At 42.7% G+C, this 16,280-nt stretch overlaps 1 protein-coding gene across 11 annotated transcripts in view; it reads left to right on the top strand.

Annotated features, from left to right (window-relative positions):
- The window catches only part of Hipk2 (homeodomain interacting protein kinase 2), a 189,803-nt gene that overhangs the window by 137,634 nt on the left and 35,889 nt on the right, over positions 1-16,280 (top strand). For 3 of the 11 annotated variants that reach the window (NM_001429188.1, XM_087658023.1, XM_087658027.1), the window contains 3 exon segments: positions 4,617-4,743; positions 5,609-5,730; positions 14,111-14,253. In NM_001429188.1, coding sequence (NP_001416117.1) covers positions 4,617-4,743; positions 5,609-5,730; positions 14,111-14,253 — 392 coding nt within the window. 11 annotated transcript variants of the gene reach the window in all.

Below are 16,280 nucleotides of genomic sequence, written 5' to 3'. Positions count from 1 at the left end.
CTGAGACCTACAAAGTTGGCTAGGTTGGACTAGAGTAGAAAAGGCTGTTAATTTAGTATGATGTAGGTCTAAGCATTGAGATGAAATGTTGTCCTAGAAAACCAAGATCCTGAGAGCAAACTCAATCATCTGAACTTAGAATTGTTGAGCCCTAATTAAATATATCAGAAAAACAAATTATTCAGGTTATAGCCCAGACTTAAGCACTGAGGCGTGCTTTCCCTCCTCTGATCTGTTACAAGGTGACCACAGTTCTGGCAGTAAGCACTTCTTGTGTCCGACTTTTCTCACCATGGCATCATTCAGGCTCCTGGCATCCATGTGGAAGAGGTGTTATCACTGGCATTTTAGAGGAAGAAATTGAGATACTAAGCAGTTAATGCTCTTAACAAAGGCTATGTCAGTACATATGAGATAGCTTGGGCTTGAACTCCAGCAGTCTGGCGTCAGCGTCTGATTCACATGCACTGATTCACAGATGAATCCTGTGGAGAGCCTCAGGAGGTACCTTCTAGATGGCACCTGCTCTCTAAATCCAACCAAACTTACTTTGTACATTAGTGACCCAGTGCTGTGTTCTCTCCATGAGATCCTTGGGACTTTTCTGCTCATTCTAAACATTTGAATGTTTAGAAGCAACAAAACACACCTACAGTTTTATGTTGGTGGAAGGACACAGATGTAGTTCTTTGCTGCTCTTCACATCTATCCAGTAGACCAGCACTTTTCCAAGTGCTCCACTAATCTGTAATTGTTTACATTTCCAGGAAACCAGGCCATTGCACCATAATTTCTATGTACTTTGAAAAACTATTAGTAACATTGAACAGGGAGTCCTCCATGCATGTTCTTGGTTTAATCCTTAGGGTCAGCCTCTTTACTAACATTTCCAAAGTATCTTCTTTTAGGGGCATATCCTTCTACCAATAATTTTAACTGGATTTGTAGCTCAGGCTTACATCCTATTCTTACAGATGTCAACATTTGAAACATCTATTACAATCACATCCAAGAACCACTTGGGCCTGTCTTTGCAACATAGGTTAACAGTGAACTTATTTTTTTTTTTCTTATTTCTCTTTGTTATCCAGAACAGCTTTTTTTTCATAATTTTATTTATTTATTTATTTAATTTATTTATTATATATAAGTACACTGTAGCTGTCTTCAGACACACCAGAAGAGGGCATCAGATCTCATTACAGATGGTTGTGAGCCACCATGTAGTTGCTGGGAATTGAACTCAGGACCTCTGCAAGAGCAGTCAGTGCTCTTAACCGCTGAGCCATCTCTCCAAAACAGCTCTTAAGAACCACAGAGAACAGGGTAAAATGTCACCCACACCATCACACACACTTTCATCTGCTGATCCCTAAGCAGGATCAGAAACTGAGGGAAACTCTCAGTGTACCTACTGGTCACTCTGGGGACTGGTGCTCATATCATAACATGTGTTCCACTCCTGGTGAAACAATACATAAGCTAAAATCAGATCCTGATATAGGCTGCACACATAAGGGTCAGGTAAGGCAAGCAGGCAGAGGACCACAAGTCCTCCCCCATGAGTCCGTCTCCCAAGGAGGATTAATCAGCACACTGTGGCTGAAGTTGAGCCACACACTCACAGGTTACTGTACACGAACACATAGAAATAGCTTATTCCTACTGTCAGGGAAAGTTCTGCTTTGGAATCCTGGTGTCAAGGCTGGCACCAAAGCACAGAGGCTCAGAGATAACTCTTTGGGCCGAAGGATTCCTATGAGATGAATAGCCTGTATTCACAGAAGGCTAGGAAAACAACTAGACTAATCTGTCTTGAAGGAAAAGATAGATATGTTCATTTATTAAGGAGGGTACCTAAGGGTCTATAGAGAGCAAAGGGTACTGGGTCAAGATGCATACACAGCATTCATGAGGCCATTACTGGAATTTCTAAACAGGTGCTTAAATGCAGAGCAGGGTGCTAATGTGCAAAGTAGTCTTTAAGAGAGATGACTTTGTGGGTAAGAGCACTGGCTGCTCTTCCAAAGGACCTGAGTTCAATTCCTAGACCCACATTGTGGCTCACAACCTGTTGGGAAGACCCACAAATACTGTGTTTACTGGCTATGAAAACGTGTGTCCCTGTGTTCTCAGTTATTAGTTGCTGGTCAGCACAGGCTAGTGGGATATGTAAATGTTTGTCTCTTCCTCACCTGCCCAAAAAAAGAAAGGCAAACTGCTGTGAGGAAGGTCGTACAGCCCTCAGTGCCAAAAAGCAATTCAGAGGATGGACTGGGTGTTGTCCTGCTGCTGATTGTTTCAAACTGGAGTAGTTAAGTGTAGCCTTCTGCAGAATAAAGAGCTGGTGGCTGGAGCTGGGGCAGACTGACCAGCAGGACAGACATGGGAGAGAGAAGGAAGAATGGGAGCAAGGCAGGGAGGTAGGGCAGAGAGAGCCACATGGAGAGAGGCACAATGAAGAGAAGTTGGTTTAAGTAAGAGGATAACTGAGAGATTGTTCCAACAAACAGGCCAACAGCTTCAAACTACATAGATGTCTCTGTGTCTTTACTATTATTAAACCTGGAGCAGAACTCAAATGCCCCGCAGTAATAACTCTGTAATTCCAGTTTCAGGGAACACATGCTGGTAAAACACACATACGTGTTTCTAACAATTAAAAGAGAGAGTTGATCCTGTGCCCAAGAACTGAAAGAAGTACAGAGCAGGGGCTCACCAGTCAGGGACTTACAGGCGCTGGGCACCTGAGAACAACTAAAACAATCCGTTGATTCTAGGGAAATTTGGAAGGCAGAGGCATTGGTCACGGTGACTGATCAGAGGATGGGAAAGCCCAGTCCAATGGGAAGAGATTGGTGCCTTGACTTCAAACAGCAGACCCTTGAGGTCTGAGCTCGTAGTGTCTGAAATGACAGTGGAAAATGTGGTAAAGGAATTGCCAGAAAGAATAATGGCGTGGGGGAAACTGGAGATGGGTGTTGTGGTCAGTACACAGACACTGGCTCCCACCATACTTCCAGGAGGCACTGTGTGGGCTGCTGAAAATGCATACACAGTTAAAATATGCAGCTCAAAATCTAAATAAGTGTGTCATAGGAATTTGTAATCATTTTCAAATAAATGTATTGTCTTGAACTAAATTCCAGCACAGAATCTAAGTATAAAAAGACCACATAGCTCGGTAGACGTGCCTCGTGTATGCAAGACTCTGGATTTGTTTGATTTCTGAAGCACCACAAAAAAGAAAAAGTAAAACAAGGGTTGGACATTTTTATGAAATTTGACATTAACTCCACTTGAAATTCTCTCTACATGTGTGTCCTTTTACATGGGACACTTTCCTTCTAGTTTCTAACAAGTTCAAAGTAGTCCCCAAACTATTAAAGTGTGTGTGGCCAAAACATACATGAGTATTACTCAGCGCCCACCTGCTCCTTAATACTGACTCCTTACATACAACTCCTTCTAGACAGCTTCCCTCTGAAGCCACTGCTAACTCCTGCCTCTCTTTGCTTAAAGATCAGCATGAAGAATGCTAAGGAGAGAAACAAAAGAATTCCCAACAAAGAATTCACTTTCCTTCTACAGCTGTTTCCTTCCATTGGAAGTTCAGTTTCAAAAGACAGATCCCAATGTTTGACATCTACTGCTTCCATCTACTGCTTTTACAGTAGCAGGTCCTACCCTGTGCTGAGGGTATCTGCACACAGCACTGTTAGATCTGAGGACTCTGCCTGGGCTTCCCTTCTGGTGCATAGACTAACGTGCTAAGATCTGTTTATACAGGACTCAGGCAGAGGACCCTCTTCCAGGATTTGTCTACCAAGCATAAACTACCTCACGGGAGCAGAGGGGAGGTTGGGTGGGGTTTGTGGGCTGGCAGCACAGTACAAGTGCATCTGAAACCGCTCAAGTTGGAGGAGCCAAGCTAAGGCATGGAGAAGAAGGGCGGGGCTTAGCTTTTCCCACCCTCCCCATCATCACATTCCATTGTAGAAACCGGGGAATACAAAGACTCTCAGCCCAAACCTCCCTGTCTAGGATGAAAAGAGACTGAGACTTTCATTAAACAATTTGGTTCTTTTGTTGTTGGTGGTGGTGGTGTTTGTAGCCCTGGTGAACCTCAAACTCAGTATATCGCCAAAGATAATCTTAAACTTCTGATCCTCCAGCCTCAGCCTCTTGAGTGCTGAGGTTACAGTGATTTGCCACTATAGCTGTTTTGTGCAGTGCTGGGCACTGGACCCAGGGTACCATGCGTGCCCGGCAAACACTCTACTAACTGAGCTACATCCCAGCCCCTCAACCAGATGGTTTCCTAGACCAAGCTAACTTCTCAGTAGTCAGGTGTGTGGGTCCCACAAACATGACAGTTCAGCTGGATTCCTGCCCCTCTTTTTGCTTTTTTTGCTCTTGGTTTGTTTATTCTCCTTTAAATTCATGTGTTTGATTTAGATTCATGTCTCCCAACATACCACCTCCCTCATTTTTTATTTTTGTTTATTTTTGTTTAATCCCCATCATTCCTTTAGGCTCCCACCTCCACCAGTGCCACTCTTTCCTTAGCCAATCCCGAAGTCTCCATACTAAACTACCAATCTACACTCTACCAGCCCTCAGCGGCATCCATGGCCGCAGTGGCCCAGCGGAGCATGCCCCTGCAGACGGGAACAGCCCAAATTTGTGCCCGGCCTGACCCTTTCCAGCAAGCTCTCATCGTGTGTCCCCCTGGCTTCCAAGGTAAGCTAAACCAGTTCTTGCAGGACCACTTAAAGGTTCTAGCCCCTGCTGTTTCCCAGAATGCACCCTGTCAGCAAAGAAAGCCCTCTTCCTTCCCATCCTAAGGATGCAATGTGGCTATCCCTGAATTTGGAGGCTGGTCTCCCGCTGCCACCAACCTAGAAACAATGCAACTTATGCTCTAGTACCAAGTCCACTTGTTGTTGTTCCCTGCACCTGCAGAGCTGTGGCTCTAGCCAGCTGCCTATAAAGAGGCCCATTGTCTACTCCCATTGTTATGCTGATGTCAGCTCCAACTCTCCTCACATGAAATGCTCTCCCTACGTTATCTGTAGAAAATTGCCAGTCTCTGACACTTCATGTGGAGAATATAGATTTGTCTGAATGGTGCCTCCCAGGGCCGCCTCCCCTTTGGCCATGATCCCGGGCTCTTTTCCTGTGAACCTGAAGCAGCTAGAGATGAAATGTACTTGTCACACTTTACACAGAAAGCTCAAGGTCAGATTTTGCAAAGCACCCATGTAAGCACACATGCTGGTACTCAGATACCAGCCACACAATGCAGAGGGAGCCCTGCAGGGATGATGTCCCCAGCATCCTTTGCTGTGACACTCAGTTATCTCCATGGCCAGCAACCATTGTTTCCTCTTGTAATTTGTCATTTTAACTGCCCTGGTTTTGGCCACACAACGTTAATATTGGGGTGGGGGGTGTTTGTGGGGAGTAGGGGACTACTTTTAACTTGTTAAAAGCTAAAAGGCAGTGCCCCGTGGCTGTGCAGTAAAGCTAGCTGAGCTGCCCGGATGGGTCTCTTGGGGGTCCCTGTCATTGACCTCCCTCCTGTCCCTTACCCATGACTGAACAGGCCTGCAGGCCTCTCCCTCCAAGCACGCTGGCTACTCAGTGCGGATGGAAAATGCTGTTCCCATCGTCACTCAGGCTCCGGGCGCTCAGCCTCTTCAGATCCAGCCAGGTCTGCTTGCTCAGGTAAGTCTCCTCCGCATTGCTCGAATTCCATCATCCATGTCTCCTGCTGACTCCCTGGTGATGAGCAGGAGGAGTCTGTCAGGACACTGGAATACGTTAGTAATGTTCCACATGATCCCCATGTGAATTACCCACTAAGTGTCTAGTGACAATCCCAAGAAGAAATTTAGATAGTCTAGGAGTCTAGGGAAATTATTATTGTACCTTTGTAAAGCAAATTCATCTAGGAAACCTAGGTTTTAAGCCTAAATCTACTAGCAATTCTCAATGACCTAAGGCAAGTCAGTTAACATCTCTTTGCCTCAAATTTCTTTCTTGGAAAATAGAAGTGGTTCTTAGAGCCAAAGAGCCCTGGAGATTATTCCCTCGTTTGTAGAGTTGGGAAAACAGATATGCAGAAGCTGTGGGCTGGACCTGTCCTTTCCTTTCCATATAGGTGTTAACTGTAGAATAAGATCACAAAGGTGAAAAGTGGAAAGGTATAAAGGGTTACAATTTATACTAACAGTACTGGTGTAGTACCAGAAACCAATCCTTAAAGACACTTGATCCAATGACAAATATATTTTCTTTATGCCAGGCACTTTACAATTAATCTGTTTAATCCTCACAACATAGAAAGATATTTGTCACTATTTGACCGACATAGGGACTTGCTCAGAACCATAGAGCAGCCATGTATGGGGCACACACCTATCCTACCAGTACACAGCTGGCTGAGGCAGGAGAATTATTAGTTCAAGACCTGGCTAGGCTATATAGTGAGTCTAGGCCATCCTGCACCAAACAGTAAGACCTGTGTTAAAACAAAAACAGTAACTAGATATCAGAACCATCGGAACCAAGACTCAGTCTAGACATGTAACACCAATGTCCATACTTCCCACCATCTCAGATCACTTCCATGTCATCTCTCTGCTGCCGGGCATCAAGGATGGCTTGACCTGTTAGTGTCAGCTTTACATCTAAGTAAGGGAGTGTCCCAAAAGACTTCCCCAAATTGTTCTCCAAATAGTTTGTTTCTAGAAGTGGTTTTCCTTGTTTTAGTTTATAGGACATCAAATTGAATAAGTCTGTTCCTGGCTCTCATGTAGCCCATTGGCCTCTCTAATATCCAATCTTCACCAACTGTGTCTTGGTATCTGCTAGGGAATGCCCTGTTCTTTTACAGTTCTTCAAAATTTCCATAGGTATTCTAGTCTCTTTTCTTTTCCATATGCATTTTACCATAAATTATCCATAAAAAGAAAAAGAAAGAAAAAGAGAAAAAGAGGAGGGAAGGGGAAGGAAAGGAAAGGAAAGGAACGGAAAGGAAAGGAAGAGAGGAGTCAGACAGTCAGGCAAGCAGGCAGGCTAACTTGTGGGCTAGAAAGATGGCCCAGTAGTTAAGAGCACTGACTCTTCCAGAGGCTCCAGGCTCAATTCCCAGCACCCACAGGGTATTCACAACTCCCATTCAGAGTACCCAATGATTCCCCCCTTCTAGTTTCTGTGGGCACTGCCACATGCAAATTGCCCAGAAATGTATCCAGGCAAAATACTAATACACATAAAAATAAGCAGTAAATGCTTTACATTTTGTTGGTTTTGTTAATTATACTTGTACTCGTTTATTTGCTTTTTGTCTATAGGCATATAGCGGATTTGGATCTATTGGGATTGTCATGTAACTAGCCTTCTGTTTTTGTGAATCCTTTTGAATTTGCCATGTAGACAAGTCTTTTTTGTAGTTATAAATAATAGTTTTGTTTCTTAATCTTCAATCTTTGTACTTTTTCTATTGCATATGTATCCTGGACTGAAAGGGCAGTTCAAAATGGTATTTAATAACAGATTAAATCAGGGATCTTTTACTTTTGTCCAGTTTGCTTTCTAAAGGAAATTGTTGACGCTATTTCCCATAATGCATTTTATATTTCCTCTAAGTAATTAATAGAGACTTTTAACTTTTAACTAAATATTCTATATATCAAATATACTTTCTCATCTATTTGAATAACCATGTGACTTATTTCCTACGAGTTATGTTAATAGATTTTGTAATGTTAAATTATCCTTGTATTTATAAAAAACTTTATTTGATCATGCCGTGCTTGGTGTGATGACAAGCTTTTTGAGCTCAGTTTGCTACTATTGTGATTAGTAGTTTTTTCATATGTGTTCATAAATGAGAAATATCATGATTTCCCTTTCTTAGGGAATCCTTTTCTGATTTGAGAACACTTTGAGACAATCCTTTGGGAAACTACCTTACTTAAAAGTAAAATTGGCACTTACAGGTCAAGCCATCCTTGGCACCTGGCAGTAGAACTGATATGGAAGATGTCTAAGATGATGGGTTCTAGACATGTATCTCTCTATGTCGAAATTGACTCTGCTCAAGTAACAGCAGCACCTGTATACTTTCAAAGGTTATTACAGGACCCCCCCCCTTTCCCCTTTTTTGTATTTTCACACTGAATCCAAGTAAGCCAGGAGCAGCTCTGTTAGAAATACTAAGCACAACGTGCTAGCTAACAGAGACTTTCCTCATTGTTCAGTTGAACCAAAGGTTTGACATTTCCAAATCTGTCTCAGTCCTTTAATCATAGTGTGAAGAGTCCTACTTCCTACTTACCTCATAAGAGTCTAGTGTTAGAAACCTTTAAGTTGATTTAACCAAATCTGTACAGTTGTGAACAACTGAAATATTACGCGTGTAGGATTTTAATTGGTATAGTGTTTATAAAAGGGAACTATTAGAAGCAAGTTGAGTATTCTCCATTAGGGAATTTGTTGAATCAACAGGTAACAACACAGAATGGAGCAGAACAAAGAACATACCCACTAAAATGGACACGATAGACCTGTGTGCCTTCGAGTACTAAGACACATTTCTTATTTTTTAAAAATGAACATATCCTATCCAGTATTTTCTTCTGCCATGTAATCTGTCCCAGTGTGCTAGCCTGTTAAAATAGAGTTATCACCTCTACTTATGTATCCCTTGTAAAGGACAAAAATATAGTAACTTATAAAACTAAGTAGTAGTCATCTTTAGGATAATAATTAAATATTGAAATGTAGGCCCTCATTTTTCTGTGAGTAGATTTCTAGACTATCAGACATAAGATTTCTGAATACTATTATGTGCTTTAAATGTATCCCCAAATTTACTATTGTCTTCTTCTGAACATTTAAAACATTTTTGAGGACTGTGTAAAGGTTTAGAGGTGACCCTTTAAATGCATTCCACAACGTTAGTTTCAGTCTCTTTCCCATCTTTCTCCCGGTAGCATGCGTTGTGTCCCCTACAGAGAAACAAGCCTCTGGCACACTCTGCGAATGTGCATATGGCAGAAGGGCACAGTTATCCACACATGCGCAGCCTGTACAGAAACCCTTATAAAGGAAGCCACCTTTCCAAGTCCCAAACCCCAGTTAGCATGTAAAAGTGGGAAGGTGGGAGGTACAGTTCTTGAGTCAGATAGTATTATGCTTAATTTTTTTTCAAGGAGCAGTATCCAAAACTCCCCCTCACTATCAAGATCAAGTCAGAAACTCACAAATGCCAGGTCCCTTCTAGACTCCACTTTCCAAGATGAGATTTTGCATCTTTGGCCAGTGAGTCTTATGGTCAGGGTCCCTGTGTTTCCCTGGGGACAGATGACCTCCTTCAACTACCAGATACTTTCTCTTAAACCTCCCCTGACGGCACTTTAAGCCATCAGTCTGAGGCCCTTGTCTCTCTGTCTACTTCTGTCTCACTTGGCACTGAAGCTGATAACAGATAGGAAACGTTTGTTCATGCTTCCTTCGTGCAGCTAACACCCACACCAGACTCCAAACAGGGCTGCCTGTTCGTGTTCTTCATAACCTGCTTGGGTATTGGCTGACAGCATGGGGATTAGACTGTTCGAGGCGCACACCACTGCACCACTTGCTGCTGACTTCGGGACTTTTTTTTTTTTCTTATTTGGGGATGTTGTTTTGACATTTAATTCTCATGCTTCCCCAAAGGTACATATTTTTTTAGTTTATATGATACCACACATTTATTAAAAAATATAGTCCTCTCTGCCCCACCTTTCATTTCTACTGTCGTAAAACAACCTCTAACTTGACCATCCATTCTTATATAAATACATATAAGTAACATTCTAAAATGCTTTTCCATTGCTTCTCCCATTTGTTGTATTTGAAATTTACTTCCTGTCTGTGTGGTGAAGCCTTCATTCTCCAACCCTTCCCTACAGGCTCTTTCCTCACTCGTTCATTCTCCCATCTCCCAAGTAATTCGTGCTTCAACTACTTTATAATGTTTGTGTGATTACTATCAGCTGAATAGGGCTCTTAATGAGGTTCACAATGTGCTGATGATAATCCACTTCCTTGTATGGCTTCTGGGTTAGTGGCTGTTTCATTTTTCCACTGGGTTACTCTGTGTGTATCTTATTATTCAGCCCCAGATCATTTTAAAACTGGAAGTAGCATCTGTGTCTGGCATGTTTAGGTGTGGATATGTTATGTTAGTTGTCTTTATGAAGCCTTTTATGCAGTCTCCTTTGTTCATGAGTGGTCTCCAGATTTATGACTTCATGCTTGTTTTCCATACGTTGTTCTGAACCCGTTTGCCCTCTCCCTCTGAGTATCCTTGTTGTCGTTGTTGTTGTTGTCAGTCATTGTTGTTGTTCTTGTTGCTGTCCTTGGTCCTTTAACAATATCTTCTGTGTTTTCTCTTCACAAAATTATTAGCTGTATATTGTTACTTCGGTTTTTGTGTGTATATGATATATGAGTATGTTGATGCACGTTTGTGGTGGGCAGGTGTGGGTGCACATACATACTGGCTAGTTTTATGTCAACTTGACTCAAGCCAGAGTCATCTGAGAGAAGGGAACCTTAACTGAGAAACTGCCCCCATAAAATCAGGCTGTAGGTAAGCCTCCCTCCCTCCCTCCCTCCCTCCCTCCCTCCCTCCCTCCTCCACTTCCCTACCTCCTCCTCCTCCCTCTTCCTCCCCCCGCCTCTCTCTCTCAGACAGGGTTTCTCTGTGTGGTCCTGGCTGTTCTAGAGCTAGCTCTGTAGACCAGGCTGACATTGAGTTTACAGAGATCCACCCGCCTCTGCCACCCAAGTGCTGGGATTAGAGACGTTCACCACATCTTCTAGCAGACATACTCTTAATGTTGATTGGAGAAGGGTCTAGTCCATTATAGAGACTACCACTACTGGTGGTTCAGGATACTATTATATATTGAAGCAAGATCTGTTTCTCTTGTGAATCTACACCTCTCTGGGTTTTGTAGTCTAGCTAGATAGTTTGCCACAGAAATCTTATCTTCATCTCCCTAATGCTGGGAGTGCAGGTAGGCTGATGCCTTCCTGGGATGCACATGGTGTTAAGTATCCAAACATAATCTTTCAACCTCTCTCTCCTCTCTCTCTCTCTCTCTCTCTCTCTCTCTCTCTCTCTCTCTCTCTGTGTGTGTGTGTGTGTGTGTGTGTGTGTGTGTGTGTGTGTGTGTGTGTGTGTGTTCTGTCTACATTACTTCCTAAGAAATTTATTTCACTTCTTTTAACTGTCTTTTTTAATTCTCCATTACTGGGAGCTCCTTATCTTGCTCCATATGTACATATCTATATGAAGTAAAATGCATTTTTAACTCTGGATCTTAATTATAGTCCATTATAGATCTTGCTTTTGTTTCTTGTGAGTTTTGTTTTATTTTTGCTCTGATCGCTTCCATGTTAGATGGTTCCTGAGGGCTGCCTTTAACTGCTCATGCATAGTTAAGACTGGAGCACTGAAGTGCTCAGCACACTGAGAAAGCTAACAAGGGGCTAAGCTACTGACGTGGGCTCCCCGTGTGGTGACTAAAGGCAAGCCCAGCCTTCTCACTGGCAGACGCCCTATCCTCTAATGTCGTGCCTGCAGCTCTTTTTTCTTGAACTTCTTAGTTCCCTAGAGAATCAGCTAGCTAGCCTCTAGATCTGGGAACCGTAGACACATGCATACCAGGGATCTGGCCTGGTTTCCTATGTGGATTTACCTTAGAGTAATTCAATCTGCTAACTTTCTTGGTAATTGTCCTCTAAAATCCTTTTAACTGTTATTGTCTGTTCTCCACTCTTGCTTTTATGAATTGATGTTTTATTTCTTTACTGCCATGTTAGTTAGGTTCAGAGAAAAGAATAATTTGCCGTATTTTCTAGACAATTCATCTAACCTCTCTGTCTCAGTTCACTCTCCTAAGAAATGGGAAGAAATAGTAGTCCTTACCTACAGGGAACAATATTAAGTCCAAAAATCCATTTGTGACTTAACACTGCTTGACATACAGCACATTCTAGCCAGCATGGTGCAGACCCATGGTCCCGGCATTTGGTAGACTGAGGCTAGGAGATCCTGAGTTCAAGTGCAGTCTGGCATGCATAGCAAGGCTGTTTCTCAAAAGGGGAAGAGTGGGCAGCAATATGGCTCAACAGTTAAAAGGGCTTGCCTCAAAAGCCTCCCAAACTACAGAGTCGGAGGAGAGAAGCAAGAACTGACTCTCAGAAGTTGTCTCCAGAACTCTGCATGTTTGTATGCATTCACACATCATACAGACAAAAGTAATATCTGTGAGAGAAATACTAGTTTCATTCTTAGTAGTAGTAAAAATTATAGATACTTGACGTAATATCATCAGAATGAACTGATTGTTTCTGTAAGCATCACTTTCACAGTCAGTAAAAGAGGTTTAAAAAAAAAAAAAAAAGGTTTTTCTCTCATGGCCTTGAGGTAAAATGCTAATATCCAGGAAAATAGGGGAGAAAAAAGAGGACTTTAATCTCAGTATCAACATACATTTTTTAATGACATTAGCCAAGACACATGCTTTTTATAGAATTGGAAATGAGTTCCAGATCACTAAACAGTAACAATCCTAGGTGAAATTGTTATATACAGGGTCTCACAATGAGCTAGAACTTGCTGTGTTCTAGCTGGCCTTGAACTCACAGAAAACCACCTGTTTCTGCCTCCTTAGACTAAAAGTGTGCACCACTGTACCTGGCTCATTTAATATTTTGAATTTACAGTGGTTTTGCTAGTTAGATTATATTTCCCTTCAGTGAACTCAGTAAACTTGAAATACAATTTGCTATTATTAATAAACTTATGGACTTAAATACTTTCATTTTGTCAGCTGACATTAGATATTTATGGTGTGATCCATGATCTCTGGGCTTTCTGCCTACATCACAGCAGATCAGTAAACAAACAAGCGGTATCAGAATGTGTATGAGGTTTCTCAGGCCACAGTGATTCCCAAGAATGATGAACTGGGAAATGGGGCAGATCTGAAATATGCATTTTCTTAAGCATTATGCTTAGTAAGTCTTGACTTGAAAGTCAAGTTCTTTATAGAATTATTTATAAAGGAGCCAAAACATACATATTAAACACATGCCCAATCACTGGAGCCCTGAGTTAGAAAATGTGAGATAGATGTTAGCTATGTCTGGCTTCATGGACAGAGAAAAGTATAACTAAGAGCTCAAACCTCTTGACCCTTGACCCATCCAAGAAGCATTTCACGGTGGACCTTATATGTCCACCTTTGCTCAGCTGCACTCAACGAGAATCATTTGATGACCAAGTCAGCAGAGAAGAGGTGGGAGCAGAGAATTTAAAGCACTGCACACAGCACCCCACCAATGTCTATTAAAGGACAACAGCATAAGGTTCTTCACATCGTGAGATGGAGGCAGTGGTTCCTCCTATCTCCTCTCTGCTGAAAGTCACAACTAAGTTCACTTTTACCATTTCCTCTCATGTGTAGGCTAAGCACTAGATAGTCCGAGTTGTAAAAAGTGAGGATCAAATCCAGAAGATAAAACTCTACATCTACATGATAACTGATAAACAGAGGTATTGGATCTCTGAGTTCAAGGCTAGCCTGGTCTACAGAGTGAGTTCCAGGGCAGCCAGGACTGCACAGAGAAACCTTGTCTAAAAAAAAAAAAAAATCCCAAGTATCACATATAGGACACTTGTTAGAAGGCTTTCCAAGGGCAGAGAGCTATCCTCATCTGACCCAGTTCAGTTAGCTCAGTCTTTTGCACATAGTTTATAGGACAAGTTAATGGATGGATTTTTAGAGAGCTTTAAGCATAATAGAACAAATTCATAAAGAAAACATCTTTAAGATGACCTAATTTCTTCCATATTGCTCTGTAGCCCTAGACCTCCCCATTTGTTGTCTCCCTTGGGTTTTTTGAAGACAAAAACCAGTCCACACTTTCACACCTATCATAAGATCCAGCAGAGCCCCCACACAGATTAAATTCTGGACTCATGCAATCCAGTCAGGTGATTAACAAAATGTGATGGTTGTGGGTATCCTGTGTCTTACAGCAGGCCTGGCCAGGTGGGGCCCAACAGATCCTCCTTCCTCCAGCATGGCAGCAGCTCACTGGCGTGGCTACCCACACATCCGTACAGCACGCAGCTGTGATTCCCGAGACCATGGCAGGCACTCAGCAACTGGCTGACTGGAGGTAAACAGTAAATCCTCTGGTTCAAGCAGTGTTTCTGGGATGAGAACATCATATAGGCTATGGCTACGGTGTAATGGGGGGTGGTTTAAACAGTATACCAGACACCTAAAATTCAGTTTGATTAATTTACAATTAGCTGTCATTTTCTATCCAAAACTCAGTTACATCTTTTAAACACCTGTGTAATTCACAAAACCCAGCTAGGTTTTCTCAGAAATAAGTTCCTTTCGGAAAGCAAACATTTGTCACCAGTGAAGGAATACAGAAGAGAGTCCCCAAAGCCCTAAGCAATTCTAGAAAGTGTTCTCAGTAAGTTTTGAGACATAGGTGCCTGTCTGTCTGAGCTCCCCAGGGAAAGCTTAACAGATGAGACGTATTTGGAAGGGTGAACTCTGGTGTGTTTATTAAGTGTGCCTCTTCAGTTAACAGTCTGCCTTGTGGATGAGAGTTCACCCTCACAGACCTCAGGCACTTCAGCCACCACCTGCCAGCACCTGCACATTTCCAAAACTGCCGTGCACCTCACCTCATGGACACCTGCTCTGCTGTTTTCATAAGCACTTGTCAGTTTTCCTCTGGCCCTCCTCCCAACACTGTCACAATGCCCTCCTTGACCAGGACAGAGCCATATGACAGCCCTCCAACTGTCCCCAGCTCTGTGGCCTTGTGGGCTCTACCTCCTTCTGCAGAAAGCACTCCCTGCTCCACTGTGATCGCCTGCTTTCTGCCCTGAGAGCCTCCCTCGTTACTTTTCAGTATAGAATTCTGGGTTCAGTGTGGTAGCATATATCTGAGATCTCCACACATTGGCTGAGGTAGAAGGATCACAAGTTTGAGGCCAGTCAGAGTTATATAGTGAAACTACCTACCTACCTAACTCACTCACTCAGGAAAAGGTAGGCAGTGACTAAATAAGCTCACGGAATCGGGTGTCTAGTGCAGCTTTCTCCTTTCCCATAGAAAACTACTTTCTGACCAGTATCAGGATGAGAATCAATGCTTGGCCCCACAGCTGCGCTCTGCTTCAAACCTGGCAAAACTGGTTTCTAGTCTGGCTGTGCAAGACCTGTGGCAGGTTACTTAATTAACTTTTATGGCCTCGGTTTGTTTTTCAATAAAATGGGGCCATGATGTTTACCTCAAAGGATTGTGGGGTGGGGGATAGAGGGTTGTCAGTTAAAATGGAACAGTACTTGGCCTGTCTTTAACATACAGTGTAGCAGTGCTGAACACAGCAGGGTAAGCCTGGAATCCTCCCTCCACCAATCATTACAGCTCACACTGCAGGGTTGCCTTTCTTCCTCAAGCTCTTCCACCAACTATCCCCCCACCCCCACCCCGTGCTCCTGAGAGGCCTGCCACAGTGCAGTTTTGTCTTTGGCAGTTAGAGCTCCCTACATCACAGCAGTATCTATGCCCTGTTGATGCACATTTTCTGTTCTGCTTCTCTCCTGTGTCCTGGCCAGTGATCTCAATGTCCTCCCAGTCTCTGCATCTCACTGTGCATCAAAGAGCCTGGGGAACAGCCTGGGCCGGTCTGTGGGGGACAGAGAGCAAAAAGTCAGCGCCACATTCCTCTCCCCGAGGCCATGCACACATCTCAAAGACCATCAAAACCACTATGAGAAGTCTGTCTTTCTCTCCTATTTATCCTTTCAGGTTACAAACATGGCATGTGATGATTTTTTTAAGTTCAAATAAATACTTCTTTAGTTTTAATTTTATTACATGTTAAATGGGCTTTTACAGATAAATATTTGAATTAATCACCACTTTAAGCATTTCTGTTGGAAAACAAGACTTTTTTTAAGAGCCATCCAACCTAGATAGTAAGACTTTAAAATGTAACCCATTTCCAGGGTGCAAGCTGCCAGCATACTTCTATGAGCATGTATGACTGTTATTAATTTTGATTTAATACAAACTCTATACAAGTCTAGTCACCCTTCAGTTAATCTGATTGTTCATTCAGCAAGCGTGTAATTAACTGATCAGCTGCTACATGCCTGAGCATTGTGTTAGCTACT

This window comes from Rattus norvegicus, chromosome 4 (assembly GCF_021556685.1).
Source record: "Rattus norvegicus strain SHRSP/BbbUtx chromosome 4, alternate assembly SHRSP_T2T, whole genome shotgun sequence".
In the NCBI taxonomy this organism is placed as follows: domain Eukaryota; kingdom Metazoa; phylum Chordata; class Mammalia; order Rodentia; family Muridae; genus Rattus; species Rattus norvegicus.
The sequence above is the reverse complement of the archived record's forward strand: the minus strand, read 5'-3'. Positions and strand labels throughout refer to the sequence as shown.